Here is an 18,307-nt window from a genome sequence, read left to right on the forward strand (position 1 = left end):
TCTGGAGAAGATCTGTATGGAGGAGTGGGCCAAAATCCCTGCTGCAGTGTGTGCAAACCTGGTCAAGAACTACAGGAAACGTCTGATCTCTGTAATTGCAAACAAAGGTTTCTGTACCAAATATTAAGTTCTGTTTTTCTGATGTATCAAATACTCATGTCATGCAATAAAATGCAAATTCATTACTTAAAAATCATACAATGTGATTTTCTGGATTTTTTTTTTTTTAGATTCCATCACTCACAGTTGAAGAGTACCTATGATAAAAATTACAGACTTCTACATGCTTTGCAAGTGGGAAAACCTGCTAAATCGGCAGTGTATCAAATACTTGTTCGCCCCACTGTAGTATTCAATAAGAATAGAGCATGAGATAAGATAAGATAAGATAAGAAATCCTTTAATAGTCCCCCAGAGGGGAAATTTCCAGGTTACAGCAGCAAAGGGGATAGTGCAAAACAAGAGGCATCAATATCACACAATATCACACAACAATAATAATAATAATAAACACTATAACACTATAAACAGTATATACAATAATAATAATAAGAAGAATAAGAAGGAGAATAAAAATAGTAATAAATAAAAAAATTCTAGTATACAAAAAGAAAAACAGATGGATATTTACAGATGTAGAGTATCAGCATATACATTCATTGCACAGTCAGACTAATCAGCCCCATCATTAGAGAAAAGCGGAATCCGTCCCTAATTTGACTCACCTTCCCGCTGAAGCTCTTGTGGGCCTCTGACAAGGTCTCGGGGGCCATGAAAGCCGGCGTGCCAGCAGTGCTGGACAGCAAAGCATCGTTGCCTTCAAACTGGTTGCTGACTCCAAAGTCAGCTATCTTCACATGACCGTCGTCACCCAGCAACAAGTTCGAGGGCTTGATGTCTCGGTGGATGATCTTCTGGTAATGCACTGACAATAACAGAGAGTAGGGCATTCATTACTGATTAAGATTTTGTTAGATTTGTGGCACTTTCAAAAGAAAACTTCATGACGGGATTTTTAGAAAATGAATAAGAAAATTGATGAAGAAGTCCCACATCAGAGCCCCGCCCCAACAGGCACTAGGCATGATGGGTGCATCACCTCATCCGCTTCTCTTCTTACCCTAATGTTCCCAACACCGGAACTCTGGGTAACTCCGGACTCATCAGACCACATGACCTTCTTCCATTACTCCAGAGTCCAATTATTTATACTCCTTGAGTATTTTTCTGAAGGTTTTTCTGATAAGCCCCACTGAGAAGTGGCTTTCTTAAGGCTACACAGCTTTTTAGTCCCAATCCCTTGATTTCCCTTCACATTGTGCATTGGGAATGCTCTTATTTTCCCTATTAAACATAGCTGTGAGTTCTACTATTGTTTTATATGATTTGATTTCACCAAGTATTTTAAATGATCCAATGATCATTCAAGATTTTTTTTCTTCCCACTATCCTTCCAGTTTCTAATGATGTGTTGAGCCGTTTTTCACCAAATTTGAGATGTTTCAGCTATTTCTTTAGATGTTTTCTTTGCTTGTTGCATGGAGATTATTTCACCCTTTTAACAGTTTTATATCTTTTCGACCGCAGGATTTCTCTTCCAACATTGTTGTTTAAGAAATGAGAAGCTACTTCCTGCATCAGTTGGGGTTAAATATCTTGTTACCATCTGAAACATTATCATAAAGGCAGTCATTATCTAAATGTTGATATGAAAAAAACAATAAAAAGCCTTTGCTTCCTTGTGACATTGAAACTTGGACATCTATTGAATAAACTCCTGTACAAAGATGCTTCCAGACAGCAGTTCAGGACAGCTGGTCACTTTATCCACTACGGTGTAAACAGACAATCAGGTTTTCAATTGTTTATTTATTCTTAATCTTGAAATGGGGCATTGTATAATAGAAATATCTTATATCATATAACCTATGTTAACCAGCGACTGTAGCTGCTAGATTACAAATACAAAAGTCCAAGAACAAACCCTGTAGTACTCTGAGTACAACCAGTGTTTAAGTAAATATAACCAATTGCTTTCCACCGCAGTAGCTGACCAGCCACATCATTTATTCAATAATGTCCATATTTTTAAAAGTACAACATGACAGTTGCCATAACAGTGTTTCAGAATACAGTTAATCCGTCTTTTTTGTGGAATAATGTGCAATTTCCTTTCATTCTGCCAAAATATCTATAAATAGATTCATGCAAAAACAACATGGATCAGATAGAAGTCGGAATCCCGTCCCAGAGGAAATCATGATCTCAGGCTCGCCTGCTGCTGCAGGAGAAATATGTGCAGACGGTGACCTGCAGGTCGAGCAGGGCTGGAAGTTAAGCACATCTCTTAACAGCCTGCTGGATGCGAGCCCTGGACACTTCACTGATTGGATAAGCTGTGCCTTCTTGTCTGACGAGGTCTTATTGAAACATGATTGCAATTATCTTCCTAAAAGGCCTCAGCAATTATGGCTGTAGCTGCAGCACTAATGACACTCGTGAGCCAATAAAGTGGAGAACAATGGTTTATGCTTGTGATTTGGTTTAACTCAAACAGAAGACATTTTAGTATGTTGGACTGAGTTAAGCAGGAGAAACAACAGACATGGATACGTTTGTTAAAGGCAGGGTAAGCGATTCTGGATGATGTCATTGTGATGGAAGTAGTGCTGGGCGGTATGACCAAAAATTTATATCACGGTATTTTTCAAAATTATATCGGTTTCACGGTATATCACGGTATTTTTTTTTCATGCACAACTGGGTGTTAACCACATTTTCTAATGATTTGGAAAGGAATTGCTGCAGTAAATTGGCTTAGAATGGCCTATTTTACTGTCATGAGGAGGATGCATAAATCAAATAAATTAGATTTAGGCATGCTTTTCAAAGAAAAAAATCTTTTGCAAAATTACAAGGTAGAAAATATTTATTGAACATGAAAAAACTGAACATTTTTTAATTTCCCAGCATTATGTTGTTTTGGTTCCACCTCCTGGTGAATGTTAGGTAAAATTCTTATGTGGTTACTTTTTGGTTGGCCAACGATTTATGTTTGTGGTGCGCAACAGTTACGGGAGCGGCCAGTCTATTTCCTTATATTACAACGCTGTTATTAATTGTTCGTTTTTTTCCCACTTATTCCACCGAACACCAAAAGTGTTTTTTTCAGTCCCCTCACAAACAGTGTCCAGCGGCGAACGTAGCGCCGCGCGGCGTTCCCAACGTTGTGTACGCTACTCACCGGAATTACGGTATATGAAAAATTCATATCATAAGAAAAATAAACACCGGTATTCGGTATGAACCGGTATACCGCCCAGCACTAGATGGAAGAATTAAAATATTCAATGTTATGCGGTTTAATATTCTTACTAGTTACTTCTGGGTTTTCATGACCTGACAGAAAATTGGATATTACCAGGTTTCTAGGCTCCAGCCTGAGAGAAGATGAGATGTGAGTTTGGCCTCGTCAGACATCAGTCAGATACTGTTACCCTAGTATTCTTCCAGAACCTCCAGTAACCTCAGTCTTTATGTTTAAATTACTCACACCATGTCTTGTTGGTTACTTTCCTGTCATCTTCCTCGCTGTAAAGATGTGGCCGCCTGCCTGCTTTAGAAGGAACTCACATTCAACTTTTTCTGTTTCCAGTTTTTTTTTTCTAGTTTACTCTGGAGGACAGACAGCCAGCCCCTCCTCCCTCTGGTGTTCCCCCAGAAAACACACCCCGTCATGAACTCCGACAAACCTCTCCCACCTCTCCTTATGTGCACGAGCACAAACCCCTCCCCCTGTCGGTGATGCGCTGGAGGAATATTTAATTTGTGCACAAATGTTCAGCGTTCAAATAATAGATGAGTCACAAAGTAAACTTTCAAGGGTTCAAGCCTAATGCCTGTTAATTGAACAAACTGTAAATGGGTGAAACTGATCACCCACAGAAAAGAGGAGAGCCAGAGGAAAACCATAAACAGAAGCTCGGTACTGATGAGGAGACGAGGACTGCATCCAGACCCCGGGGGCATTGAAGCAGAAGCACAAAAATACCAAAAAACAACCACACCATTGCTGTTTTTAAGAATACCAAGAGAGCATGTGGTTGGGAAAAGAATCCACATCTGTTCACCAAATCTTTTAGTGTTAATAAATGACGGCGCAGATGAGCACTTTAAAAAGTGGGACTATGGCACAAAAGAGATACCCAAAGACATGCTAATTTATTTCACTTCAACGGTTCCCAGCCGTGAGATACTTACAGTACTCGATCCCCAGAATCACGTCTCTGAAGTGCAGGCGTGCTTGCTCCTCAGTAAAAGGATCGTCCGTGGGCACTTCCATCACTGGACTGCAGAGAGGCAAGAGCACATTGTTCGAATGTGCTACAGACCAAAAAAACACCACAGAGATTCACTTGTGGATGGAAAGGAAGGATAAGGAGATTTCTCACAGCCCCTTTCAAATCAGTTTAAACAATCCTGCTCTTCCGCTCACGTCAGAAATGTTTACATTGTTACTAAAGTTATTCTTTACAGGAGATTAACAGCTAAAATTGATCTATTCTACAAAAATGAGTCTGTACATCCGTGACATGTTAAAAAAAACTATTTTCATTGCTTGAAAGCATATATTTAGGGTTCTGATATCCTACGGGGACACGACCGATCGTTCGTTTGGAGCCACCTGGGTGTGTAAATAGCTACGCAGGGTGGTATGAAATCACAGACCCAGAACATGGAAGAACCGTTCAGCTTTCATGGGTTTGTCTTTAACTTCACTAAAGCAGCGTTTGCTGCAGCATGGAGGTGGTTGTGTAAAGGTGGAACACTGATTTAAAAGAAGAGGCAAACCCGTCAGAAGAGAGGTTCGGAGCGATAGTCCTAAAACTGGCTGCTTTGAACAGAACCGCAAAGACTTGGTTGAAACGGATTTGTTGAACTGCAATTCTGTATTATTTTGACACTTCAGGAAGACCTCAGGAAAATCTGAAAAGAAAGGTCTCATGTGACCTTTTATACAATTCTGTAATATGTGATGATTTAGTCTCCAACTTTGTGGCTCGTGTGAGAGCTGGTGAAAACATGTGCATTTATATGTGCAATATGTGAAAAGAATAAAAATGATTTGATTAATATTCAAGTAAAAAACTAAATAGAAACAAAGTGGATCACTACAGCTAGTGAGAGAAGAGAAGAAAATTAATGCTCATGTTCACAGCTCATCTCAGTTTTGAGCTTTGCCGGTATCTTTTACTTTTTTAGTTGGGTTCTCATCAGCATGTCAGGCATCATGAAACCAGCTCACACAAGGACAGCAGACAACAGAGGCTAGTCCAGAAAGTAACGACGGAGGAGAAAACAAAAATCACTGCGCAAGAGACTAAACAAGAATAAAAACTTCACCTCCACGTCTATAGGGGGGTCTGCTGAGCTAAAACCTGCTAAAGCTCTGTTGTGTTACTTAAAGACCTGTTAAAAACCAGAAGAATCTGTTTTAATTATGTCCTGATACGCAACCTGGAAGAGGATGTACTTACTTTTTCACATCGACTGTCAGAATAAATTCAAGTGATGTAATTTCCACGGCTTATATGAAAAACCAGCTGCTACTGCATCAGTCATGCTTGGGTTGGTTTGGGTTACTGAGTGTCAGAGCACCCTTACATGGGAAAAAAAACAATCATGCCAGTGCTCTTCAAACACAAACATAAAGAAATTGCCTCCACCAATCGATAAAGTGCATGAATTCAAATCAACAGCCCTTAAAATCCACCCTAAAACTCATCCTCCCTTTCCATGAAAAAGTAATGACGGTACGTTATGGCATAAACGACCTTTCATCGATCAGCTGCCAGTGCCTCCACTTCCTCTGCTGGGGTAATTGAAGTAAAATACTAACATGCTTTTCTCATTATTTCACTCAACGATTAATCCATTTTCCAAATAGTCTGCGGATCGACAAATTTAATGACGGCAAAATCTATTTCAGCCGGTACGTTTCTGTGTCAAGTCCTTTTTTTACGGCAGCTGTGCAGGCATGAAGTGTAAACAGTGCTTGAAATGTGATCACAGCTCTGACTTTACTGACATTTGTCAAGGTTTGTAATGAGAGTCAGGAGTGTTGCTCAATTACATCCACATTGTCAGCAGCCGTGGTGGGAGCAGCTTCTATGACAGCAGCAGAAGTGATTCTAAAAGCACAGTTTTATCTATAAAAGCCTCTTTGCAGCACCGGGAGCCATCCTGGAGCGGGCGTAGTAACAAGCTCCACTGCCAGTCTTTAGCCCCAACACAACAAGAGAGGAAACACTTAAATGTTTGTCATGAATTACGTATGCGCACACGTGAATGACTCTGTCTCTCCCCCGACCCAGGGTTTATAAATCACAAATGATGAACAGACACATTTTCCAGGGGTGTAGGAAGGAACAAACGTCAGGACATGAGACACTCGCGTGGCCGTCTGGCGTTTGTAATAACTGTGAATAACTGGAGTCCCTTTGAAGCCTGGGAGGGGAACAAACGCTGGTACTCGGTTAGCTGACGGGGAAAATGAGGAGAGCACTGCAGAGGCTAGGCTGGGATGGAGGGATGGAGAAAGGAGGAAGAGAAGGCAGGGAAACAGGGATGATGCTTCAATTATTTAATAATAGAAAGATGCATCTCTACTCACCCCTTGCGCATCAGCTCAAACACTATCAGAAAAAAGGTAAAAGAAAGAGGACACATGTTAGATAAAACATATTTATTTGATCACTGGTGCACTGAATTTGCCATAAAAGGTTCAATGTTCCTCAATAACGGGCATCCTAACTGCAACCTATGAGTATGAGCCCTGAGGTGGTGCTAATCTGAAGGGAGGATCTGAACCTGAGTAAAGGACACAAACGCTCACCGGTGGCGTTTGTGTCAAGCACTAACGGCTGGGGGAAAGATGAAGCGACGGCGGATAAGACAAAGCAAACATGCATACCCATGTGGAGGTTGTTGTCCGCTGGATCATCCAGAACCTGCAACAGAAACACGGTCAGCAATGTAGAACGTCCAGCAGGAAAGCTCAAGTACAGTAGGTGCTTATGGGACAGTTCTCTCTGAATCATTTTAAAAACGTGTAGTTCAGGTTTCAGACAAACATCCTGTCCATGAACTGTTGCAGCGTGAAAACAAACTAAACTGAATGAAATCACATAATTATGTTGGCAAGTTGATATAAATATTCACAGATAGAATAAAACGTGTTACTATGAATGCCTTTGACTGTGAAAAACATTAGCCAATGTCTCTTTTTTTTTACCCTAAAGTTATATAATCAAAACTAAATATGAAATAATTACCGCTGTTTCAATGAATTTACATTATGGGTTTAAATAAAAGTGCACTCTAAAGTAAATTCAACTTTTCCTCTCATCCAGTGGCCTCTGTGCAGAAAGGCTGCTAATCAATATGTCAATAAAAACAACTGTTGTTGACTTCATACAGACCGAGTGTGGAAGGAAATTATCAAACAGTGAACATCAAAGAGATTAGGAAACAAAAAAGCAGAGTTAAAGAGGACACATCAGACAGAAAAAAAAGAAAATGATGCAAGAGTGAACAGATTTGGACAAATGTGAGGATTTTTTTTCCCTTTAAATCCTAATCAGATATTTGAGAGCCTCTATAGTCACTTATTGGCCATTAAGGTCTGACAACATGTCAATCAGTGAGTGGTGATACATCCAGCTTCCCCGTCTGAACCAGACTTCACAAGATGCTGCTGTTGCTGGATCTCTGGACCGAACTGAGCCAAACCAGACTTTACAGAGATATAACTCCGTTGAAGAGAGGAGACAGAGTCCATCCTCCACGATCCGCCTCCATCAACTGAGGTGAAGATTTGGCTGAAAAAGGTCATTTCTGTTCTGTATCGATGTGATATTTATGCCACAGGTTTCACAGATATTTCACTGAGACTAACTTAATCAAGTCTAATAATATGTCTCCTTTAAGGACATTACATCTCAACTTCCTCACTGTACCACTACCTCTTCCACAAAGATACCCGGGATGATCCCTAACCCAACCCAAGATACTGATAGTACTCAAACTGACGATGAGGATTTCTGAGTACATGATGCTAAAGAGCTTGAATTCTAAAAAAGCAGGAGGACATGTGGTGGAGTTGTCTGTCAGTACGAGAAGTAAAAAACTAAACTGAAAGAAAGAAATACAGCAGCTCATAATTCAAAGCACCACTCGTGTGTCAAAGGTGCTTTACGGGTCGCGGGGATTGATGGATGTCACTGCCGAGCAGCGGTGCACGGCTGCAGAGGTCTGCAGGAACAGGAACAGGATGAATCAAACTCACTCCGAGAGGTTTCATTAATTAGTAGGATCATAATTCACCTCAGAGGAGCAACATCTTTTCATTTTAACAGACCTTTTCAAGGGAGAGATAAGAAATGTCACAGGTGAAATTAATGACTAACGCTCGGTTCTATCCTCACTTGATAGCAGAAACCAACACCCCCCACTGACACCAGCTACAATCAATCTCTTACCTGCTCTGCCACCAGCTTCCTTCACAACTTTACACCACTTTAACCCCATTTTTCATGCTCCTGCCACACACCTGCGTTATCAGCATTGTGTTTGCCAGCCCGTGTGAGCCGGTACTGCTCTCCTGGTTCCACCGTTCAGCTCTCTGTTCTTCCTTTCCAACCCTGCCTGGCTCTTACAAGCTTATATCAAATCGTCACCCTCAGTCACACACATTTAACCATCTGTAAATAAGCAGTTAACTCATTCCTCTGCCAGCTGTTCTGCACCACCACTCACGTTTACACGTCTGTCCAGATCTCAGTCGGATTAAAACAAAGCGATTCAAAATAAAAGTGAGAATATTAAAGTGATGCAGTGGGTGGGTAGCTCCATTATTTGTCGAACCCCACGCTTAAAAAAAAAACAAAACACAACAAAAAACCCACAAGCCACTGCAGAGTCTTGCATGTTCTCAAAGCACCGGTCCAGGCCCAGATACGTGGGAGTTGTATCCAGCAGGGTATCTAACACAATGATCCACTGTGGTGAAGACCAAAAGAAGTTGTCCTCTAAGTTTTTTGGTTTGGTTTCTTGTCCCCGCTATCAGCAAAAACCTGCCAAAGTACGCAGCATTCCTGTCCCTGTTGTCTCTGGCAACAACTGCAGAGGCAACTAAGATAACCAAGAAAGTAATAAAAGAAGCAGAAACAAGAGCCACTGAAGAACCCAAACTCGAGTATCTTAAATCTTATCTTAAAAACAAACAAACAACTGCTTGACCTTCACAAAAAAAACGAAACAAAATGTGCAAAAATTCCTTTGTGCTGCATTTATCATGAACACATGAGTGTCTGAAGAGACTAACAAACCAACTATATCATAACACAACCTTGAAACCAGCTGCTGTGAACAAAGCTCTGCAGACGTGCTTGAAAAGGGGCTGTTGTATAGTTTCTGTGGCATTTGGGCTAAAAAATGTCAAAGATATTTCATTAACAATTGTGAAAATTTGTTTTAAAAGGAAATAATGTCAAATAAATGCGATCCTTTGTCAGTCCTCATTTATGACACACTAGGTGTGCGTGTAGTTTTCTACTTTCGTTCTGAAGCTCAAACGCGAAACATCCGTTACTCTTTCTTTTAGAGGTATGAACACTTTTCATTTTCATGGATAATTTCTCATTTCTTTTGTCCCTGATTGGTAAATTTGGTTGGTGAGCTTCCATCGTTTGTTTTTGGTTACCACGGTAACTGCCTCAGCACCGCTACTCTTTCTGATCCCTTAATCAGGATGGTTGCGTTTGATAGCCACACACACACACACACACACACACACACACACACACACACACACACACACACACACACACACACACACACACACACACACACACACACACACACACACACACACACACACACACACACACACACAATTCAGCCCTATAGGTAGTACAGGCAGGACATTTTTAAACATCATCATTGTCTGAGTGTGATTTTTATTGAAACAGTGACATTAATCCCTCTATGACTCACATGTCGTCACTTCAGTTAGCGTAGGCTCAGGCTGAAGACTAATCAGTGTGAAAATGAAAAACAGCAGTGGATGGAGAGAAGACGGTGAAGTCTGACGCCCAGTGTAGCATGAAGCAGGTTTGTCTTCACATGTAACCCAAGGCTGGTGGAACTGCATTGTGGGTAATGTATTCTTCACTACGGATTAATTCCTCTGTAGACTGTCCCTTGTGACTGACTTTAATTTTCATTCCAGATTTGGTTGATTACATTCAGATGAACTGCGGCTGAGTAAGAGTGGATCTGTGGAGCTGGTAATCCAGCCTCAGCCAGATGCAGCAAGTGAAACAAAGCGCTTCACTTTGTCGAGGTGACTGCTCACTGCTCTTACAAAGCATGGCGCTAAATTAATGAAGCCTGCGTTAAATACAACATCCTGGTGAATATAATTGACTGCTGAGAAGGTTAGCAGCAGCCAAGGATGCAGCAGTAGAGGAACCAGCTCAGTAAATCCTTGCTTCTTCGCCTCGAAACACTGAGTGTGTTAATATTTGCAGTTCACATATTTTAAACACTGTTTTTATTTAAATTGCACATTCAATTTCTATTTTCCTTCTAACTGCAGAAAAAAAATATTGTTATGTGCAGACCATCAGTGGCTTTGACTTTGTATTAGCAGCAGATGATAAAAGCACAGCCTCAAATTAAATGAAAGCATATCTGGATTTTAGGGGAAATGATGGAAATTGAATTGTGGATTTCTAAGTAGAGTACCAACTCTCACAGCAGTCGAACACGTTGGTGAGAGTGGGACCAGCTTGACGGTCTCTTCCCACCCATCTGTGACAAATGACCAAGTCTTTTTCATCAGTTTTAATCTGTTCCACATGGCGTGGGCTTCCGTGTTTAAAAACAGGAGAAGAAGTCTGGTCATAATTAGACGGAGTGGACTGCAGTCTCCCGGGAGTCAGTTTGATACCCGTAATGAATCTGATCCTGGCTCAGACACAGACCGTTTTAATGCATGAACACAGAGGGATGGAGAGGAGGAGAGCAGGTTTTTCCTTTGCTCTTATGTGGCCATGATGAGAGAGAAGGAGAGAGTGGGTGTCGTCTCCAGGAGCTCTCTAATATTTAATGAGCAAATACTTTGCTTTTTTTTTTTTCCTATAAACTGAATTTCTGGCACGCACACATCACCAAGACAAGCCAGCCTTGCTTTCCTCGAGCCCAACCGCCCCAGCTCAGCTCCCGACCACGTCCTGAGTGCCCCCACCATCTGGCCTGGCCTGAAAAATGTGCTGGTGATGTCACAAGGGAGCGGTATGCATCTTGAGTCGCATTTCAAAACTGCCTATCATCTTTCCTAATCAACCGCCTCTGCAGAAACTGAAACCATATCACCCCTTAAAGCATCTCTACTAAAACGTAAGAACCCATCTGTGGAGGGTACGGCTAGTCTTCCCACAATAAAATTGTCAAAACATCATAAATGTTAATAAGAGCAGTAAAGGACAAAGCTCTTCCATATTGTGCACCTGTCCCCCAGCTACAAAGGGTTGAGCCACCTTTTGGTCTTATATAAACTGATACGGCATAAAGGTCATCTCAAGACAAAGTGGTGATGCAAACGTAATCCTGATCACAAAGGCTGGTAAACCTGCAGTCCCTGTGAGAACCTGCTCTTCCATTTTCTATTCAAATGTTCCAAAAAAAGAAAAGCTGCAAGCTTATTCAGGATTTATCCTGCTCATTCATTTTGTAGGACTGCAAGGACTAAAAAGCCCAACCGTGCTGATGTTTCGGCTTAAAACGGTCAATTTTCACTCGCTTTTTGAAACTTCTTAACCTGCTGTCCAAGTAGGAACACGACAATATTCTGATACTTGCTCAGTGTTTCTGTTTACACACACACACACACACACACACACACACACACACACACACACACACACACACACACACACACACACACACACACACACACACCTGCAGGGTTCCCATTAGTGGATGTGGGTTTTCTGTGAGTGTTCTACTTATCCCACAGAACACCCACCTGGGCTTGATGTGGCCAAATCAGAGAACATGTTGGGCTTCCAATAAATCTGCAGACAAAGGTAACTTTCAAAAGCCGATTAAATCAAAGCAGTCTTTTCATCTATTTTGGTAAATTAGTAGCAATTGGTGTTTTCAGTGGCGTGTGTGTCCATTCACCTGCTATTTCCAAATTATGCAAAATTCCCATCATCTAAGTTGAATGTCTTACATTTCAAATGTATTCTCGTGATAACGTGCCTTAGAAGGTAACTGCATCTCACATTTAACACATTCATTTTGCTCTTCAGCTTACACACAAATATGTTGTGCTCACGTTTTATGAGTAAGGCCCACTAACTCTTGATTTCTTGTAACCCATGCAGGTTTTCTGTGGGCGCCGCAGGTCAGGGCTCGCAGAAACAGCACTTCCTTCTTTGATCTGCTAGATTTCCCCCCAGACTTTGGATTGTCCTGCTGGTGCACCAGCTGGCCCCGACTGTACAGGGCACACATGCTCTCGGCCACATGGCTCAATTTCTGACCAACAGTGGCTCCACGTTGGTCCAAAATTCAGTTCAATTCAATGTTATTTATATAGTGTCTAATACAACAGAAGTTGTCTCTAGTCGCGTTCCAGAGTCCCAAAACATGTCCCCGGAGCTATTATTACAAAAACATAGCATAAACACTGGCAGATAAAAACTCCCCTGGTGGTAGAAAAACCTTAAGCCAAACAGTGGCAAGTAAAAACTCCCCTTTAGGAGGGAAGAAACCTTGAGCAGGACCAGGCTCATAGGGGGGGACCCTCCTGCCGGAGGCCATCTGGATGCGCACATTTACTGGTCAGTTATGACATTTTACATGCAGATATTTTAATCAATAACAAAATGTTTAAAAAAAAAAAATCTTAAAAGAAAATAATAATCTGAACAATTTTGGGATGAAAATGTTTACTTATAGATCAAAGATCCCAGGTGTACGCTTCTATTCAAACAGCTCTTGAACAGAAAACAACTCAATGATTATTAATTGAAATTTCGTATCAACGAGTTCTAAAAAGCTAGTGCTTTGTCTGTGTCACTTTTTATTCTCAGCTACAGTATGAGGAATATAAAGGAACACTCACCTCTACCAGTTTGACAATATTGACATGGTCCAGCTTTTTAAGTATGGCGATCTCTTGGTAAACTCTTTCCAGGGGTCCTAAGATTTTAGGCTGCTCTCCTTTGGCTGCCTTTGGACCCCTTGGGGGCGGACGACCTGCAGAGCACCATACAAACAAGGTTACTTGCTGATCAATGTCATCATAATGAGCTGGCACTAGTCTCGTTACATAAAGTTAAAAAACATTCAAAGGCAGATTAAAACAGCACATTAGCAGCTGATTTTATTCTTTGCATCCATACATATCGATGTGTAATTGCAAAAGACTGTTGTGCTTTAAAAATTGTTCCGATTTCCATAATAAACTAGCGTATCCTCAACCAAGCCCAATGCTGTATTTTACAAGAATGCCACACTTCTCCACATAATTTCATGAAATTCAGTTGTAATGTGCATTTCCAGACCAAGCTCTCTGACCCTGGGCATTACATTTGTCTCTAGAATGTTGTGATAGTCTTGAGATTTCATTGTTCCTGCACAGATTCTAGACACCCTGAACCAGATGCAGCAAAAGCAGCTCCAGAACATAACTGAGCCTCCTCCACGTTTCACAGTAGCAACAGTCCTCTTTTTTGTCTGAAGGCTTCATTTTTGCATCTGCAACAAAGAGTTGATGGGGGTTTGCCTAAAAGCTCCAAAATACATCCTCACAGAAGCTTTGTGACTCGTCAGTTGGTGTTTTGGCAGATTCCATCGTGGCGTCCTCCTTGCTTTGGTTGGTTGGATGGTGTGATCTGACACTGAAGGACCTTGACTTTGGAGTTCACCTTGAATCTCTTTGGAAGTTGTTCTGGGCTCTTTGTCTTCCATTCTTTATATCCGTCTCTTCGGTTTGTCATCAGTTTCTCTCTCCAGGGAGGTTGTCTACAGGCCTGTGGATCTAACCTTACAATTATAGTCACGGGACAATCAAGCTGCTTGCAGAAGGTCTTCTAGCCGTAAACTTTAACATGCTTGTCTCAAATGTACAGGATGTTTCAAGTGTCCTTTCTGATCTCCTCAGACGACCCTCTCCTCTGCATTCTCTGGTCCATGTTTAGTGTCGTGAACACCATAAATTGTCAGACTAACTGAATATTGAAGACGCTTGTGACATTAATTACTGGACACACTTCAGTTTAACATTACCATAATACCCAAAAATGTGTTCAGGCCAGTTTGTTTTTGTATTGTTGTTTTTAATGATCCTGTTACACCACATTTCAAAAACAATGTCTGTTTTTCGCCGGTCAGTGTTCAGTGTTTTGTCAGTTTCAAATTATTTTAGTGACAATTGTGGATCTTTATTTATTTAATGGAACGATTCCTTTGAATGTGTCCATTTGTCTGATTCCACTACATTGTTAGTTGTCTGTTAGTTAAAAATGGAGGATTTTAAAGATCATAACTGTTAACTGATTCCAACCTCTACTGTGCAGCCGTTACAAGATGCGACACACTTTGGCTCCATGACTAAGATTTTGGGCTTTGTAAAAGTGCACACAGAGACAGACTTATGAAAACGTCCCATCTGATGTTGTGGTCTTTTGTCTTTGTATCCTCTCGGGACTGTGACGGCGTTTCACACTGAGGAGGAACATTATCGTCATCACTTGTGTTTTTATTTGGTGGAAGATGAGGATTCATAAAAACAGCCAATCGGGGTGCAAGTTTCATATAAAAATTACACGAATTCTAGAAATTTTCCAATGGTTTATACTCATTTCCATTTTCTACTGCTTTCTTATGTGTTGGAGGTCAAAAAATTAAGCGGGTACTTACGTGGAAAACCACACTGCTTCATTAACTTCTTCTTGGATAACACCTTCATGGCCTAGGAAAGTAAAAACTGATTTAGATCACACGGTGTGACTACACACAATGAATTATTGATACATGCGAGTTGCTAAAGAAAATAAGCATCAGTGTAAATAACTTCAATAATACACTGGTGACCCGTCCAGTATGTGAAATAGGAGGTGGCGGATCAAGAAAATGGATCTTCTTTGTACGACGTCAGGGGAGTCCAGAGACACTGAATCTCTCATGGAAGAAAACATCCAGTGGTTTCTCAGAAACAACCTTGTGTTTCTGTTTGCACACATGCTCCTGTGCGTCTCTCAGCTGGAAACGGCTCAGGGAAAATTACACGGTCTCTTTACAAGGAGTTGAATCCAAAAGGTGAAAACAGACACTCAATAACATTAAGTGCATGTTGGACATTTCTCTGGCGGGCTGTCAGACGTCACAACAATTTCACTGTTAAGTAATTCATGGGAAAGTGGAACATGTTTTATTTCAACAACACAAACTGTGTTTCTGAGGTGCAGCTCAGTTATTTCTGCGGTCGCCATGGATATGAACATGCAGAGCGGTGGACTAGAAAGCAGAGCCTCCTGGTACATATTTGTCATGCCATGCTGGCCTGCGTTTGTGTGTGAGGGATTTCATTCGAGCCAAATGAAACATGTTTGGTTATGACCACATTTACAACTGGCTTCAACATCAGTCCTGTGATCTAATTCCAAGTGGACAGCTCTAAGCGGGTCTGTTAACACCTGGTGTTAACATGTGTCTCCACATGAGTTTCAAACTGTGACAACTTGTGATTAGATCTCACTCCACAGCCATACAGTACATGCTCATATGCAGGTTTATGATTTTCACCCGCCAAGAAATGTACAAAGTGCATCTAGTTGCCAGGAAAGAAGAAAACCTTTTCAGTACGAGTCTGTTTTACAAAGTTTATTTGACGAATTAACTGTACATCTAAATAATGCAATAAAGACAATGACAAAACAGTCAAAAACATGAACGATAAAGGCTTCAGACAAATTAAAACATAATTACGATGTGGTGGAAATGAGAAATGAGAAGAATAAGAGCAGTTAAGGTAAGCAAATCAAACCAACACAGACAGGTCCGTGATGTTATGGTTGTGTGTTGGTTGGTTATGTTTCACACTTATGTACAGTATGATGGCGTTTTTGTGCAAATGAGCAGTCTTTCAGTACAGCCCAGGACGTACTAACTGTTTACCCACCATCGAGGCTTAGACACTAATCGCCCCTAGTCTCAATTGACTGGCAGAAATACCTTTTTCCTTTCCTGCTGTTGGGCTGATAGCCCCACCATGCTGCCCCTCAGACCCACCCATGAAAATCTTTTTTTTTTTTTTCTTCTTCTTCTTTCTCCCTTGTCTGCACACATATTAATGATTGATACCATGACGGTAGAAACCAAAAGTATATATATGTGCATTATTACTATATTTAATATATATACATATATATACGCATACATATGCGTACACATACATAAATATACATATACATGCCCATGAAAATCTAACGCATGTGGTTTTTGGCTGTCAGAACATTTATCTGATCAGCCGTTTGAACATGAGCTCCACAGCTGTTAAATATATTACGATCTTCAATTAAATTAGTATCTTATCAAGGTGAGAGCTGAATACTTTATTTTTTTTTAAAGGTCAAATAATGCACTTCTCTCCTTCATAAGACTGTCATCTCATTCAGATGGACTCATGGATATTTGCTGATTCCTGCTCCCCAGTTTGAGCCCTTTTCCTCCACTCCATCTTCTTCATGCAGGTTTTTACTATTCATACATTAATTTTTGCCATAACCCTATCAAAAATCTCCAGCCACTTTTTTTCCTACCAAGTAATAATAATGTTTATTTCTGCTGTAAACATTTTACCTTTCTCCATTACCTTATTGCTGTCAAAGCAGCAACCTGGATAGAGCCCTCCATATGTACAACGATGGTTAACAATTATACAATTCGTGTGAAGCTGCAGGCATCAGCAGCCTTTGGATCAGAGGATTTCAGAACCCAAGAGGCAAAAGCAATGCAGACTAAGCACATATCTGACTGCTTCACTCGGGAGAGGGAGGCCCTCTCGTTCTGTAGGAGACATGAACATGGGCATAAAAGTACGCTTTCATACAAAACAAGGATGGATTACAATAAAATATCAATCCCAAACTGAAAAAATCATTATGAATTCCTACATATTTTCATTTCCATTATTGTGCCTGAAGAGTAAAGCGAAATATTTTGTGCAACACAAGAGGATTTTCTTTACTTCAGACTGTCTGATAACGTGTGGAGAAATTCCCCACGAGTACGAATTGAAAAAAGGGAGTGTCAAAAAGCTGAACAGAGGTGGTGAAAAGACTGTATTCCAGGTTCTCTGTGATACTGTATATCTATCATTATAATTTAAAACAGAGAAATGCAAAGGAATCCTTCTTTTCTGATATCATCAATAATAGTCGCGCCTTGTTTGCTACTGTGGACCGGTTAACAAACAAACCTGACCTGTGTGAGTAGCATCTGAACCAGCAATGTATTTGCCAACTTCTTTACTGAGAAAATCCTGAAGATTAGGAAAAGCAGTCAGTCCATTCGATATCAAGTCCAGGAACAGTGCTGTCGCCAATCAAAACCAATATGGACAAAATGACACAATTGTACCCAGCTAGGACATTATACAGTATATGAGCTAAAGTCATCCTCCCGTTGTCGTTATATTTTAACCACAGCTTTCTTGAAGAGAGTTTTACCCGTCATGGCATCTGGTCTGATTCAAAATAGTAAAGTCATCCCTTTTGTCAGGTGTTTTTTCTCCCAGATCCTGAAGACAACAGTCACCGAACCATTGTTGAAAAAGTACGATCTGGACAGGTTGCTAATGCAAAATTACAGACCCATATTAAATCTTTGATTCATCAGTAAGGTTAATGAAAAAGCTGTGTTTCAACAGTTAAATACTTTCTTAACTCTAACCAACTACTTTAATGTTTTCCAATCTGGGGTTCGTGCTCACCACAGCATTGAGACTGCCCCCGTCAAGCTGTTCAATATCATCCAAATAAATACAGACTGTGGAAGAACCACAGTGCTGGTATTATTGGACCTCGGCTCTGGTGCGGTTTGGTTTCTATCTGTCTCTGTTTTATTTTGAAACCCTGTTTCCTTGTGTTTTAGTTCTGTTTTGACTTCCCTTGTTCACATCCGCCCTAATTGTTTGCACCTGTGTCTCATTAAGACCTACGAGTATATC

At 40.8% G+C, this 18,307-nt stretch overlaps 1 protein-coding gene across 9 annotated transcripts in view; it reads right to left on the bottom strand.

Moving 5' to 3' along the window:
- The window catches only part of camkk1a (calcium/calmodulin-dependent protein kinase kinase 1, alpha a), a 92,247-nt gene that overhangs the window by 18,661 nt on the left and 55,279 nt on the right, over positions 1-18,307 (bottom strand). For all 9 annotated transcript variants that reach the window (XM_061740143.1, XM_061740134.1, XM_061740140.1 and 6 more), the window contains 6 exons: positions 14,998-15,049; positions 13,199-13,332; positions 6,974-7,010; positions 6,674-6,695; positions 4,261-4,349; positions 726-925 (listed from right to left, as the gene is read on the bottom strand). In XM_061740143.1, the coding sequence (XP_061596127.1) occupies positions 726-925; positions 4,261-4,349; positions 6,674-6,695; positions 6,974-7,010; positions 13,199-13,332; positions 14,998-15,049 (534 nt within the window). The remainder of the gene's footprint in view (positions 1-725; positions 926-4,260; positions 4,350-6,673; positions 6,696-6,973; positions 7,011-13,198; positions 13,333-14,997; positions 15,050-18,307) is intronic.

The sequence above is a fragment of the Cololabis saira genome, chromosome 14 (genome assembly GCF_033807715.1).
Source record: "Cololabis saira isolate AMF1-May2022 chromosome 14, fColSai1.1, whole genome shotgun sequence".
NCBI lineage: Eukaryota > Metazoa > Chordata > Actinopteri > Beloniformes > Belonidae > Cololabis > Cololabis saira.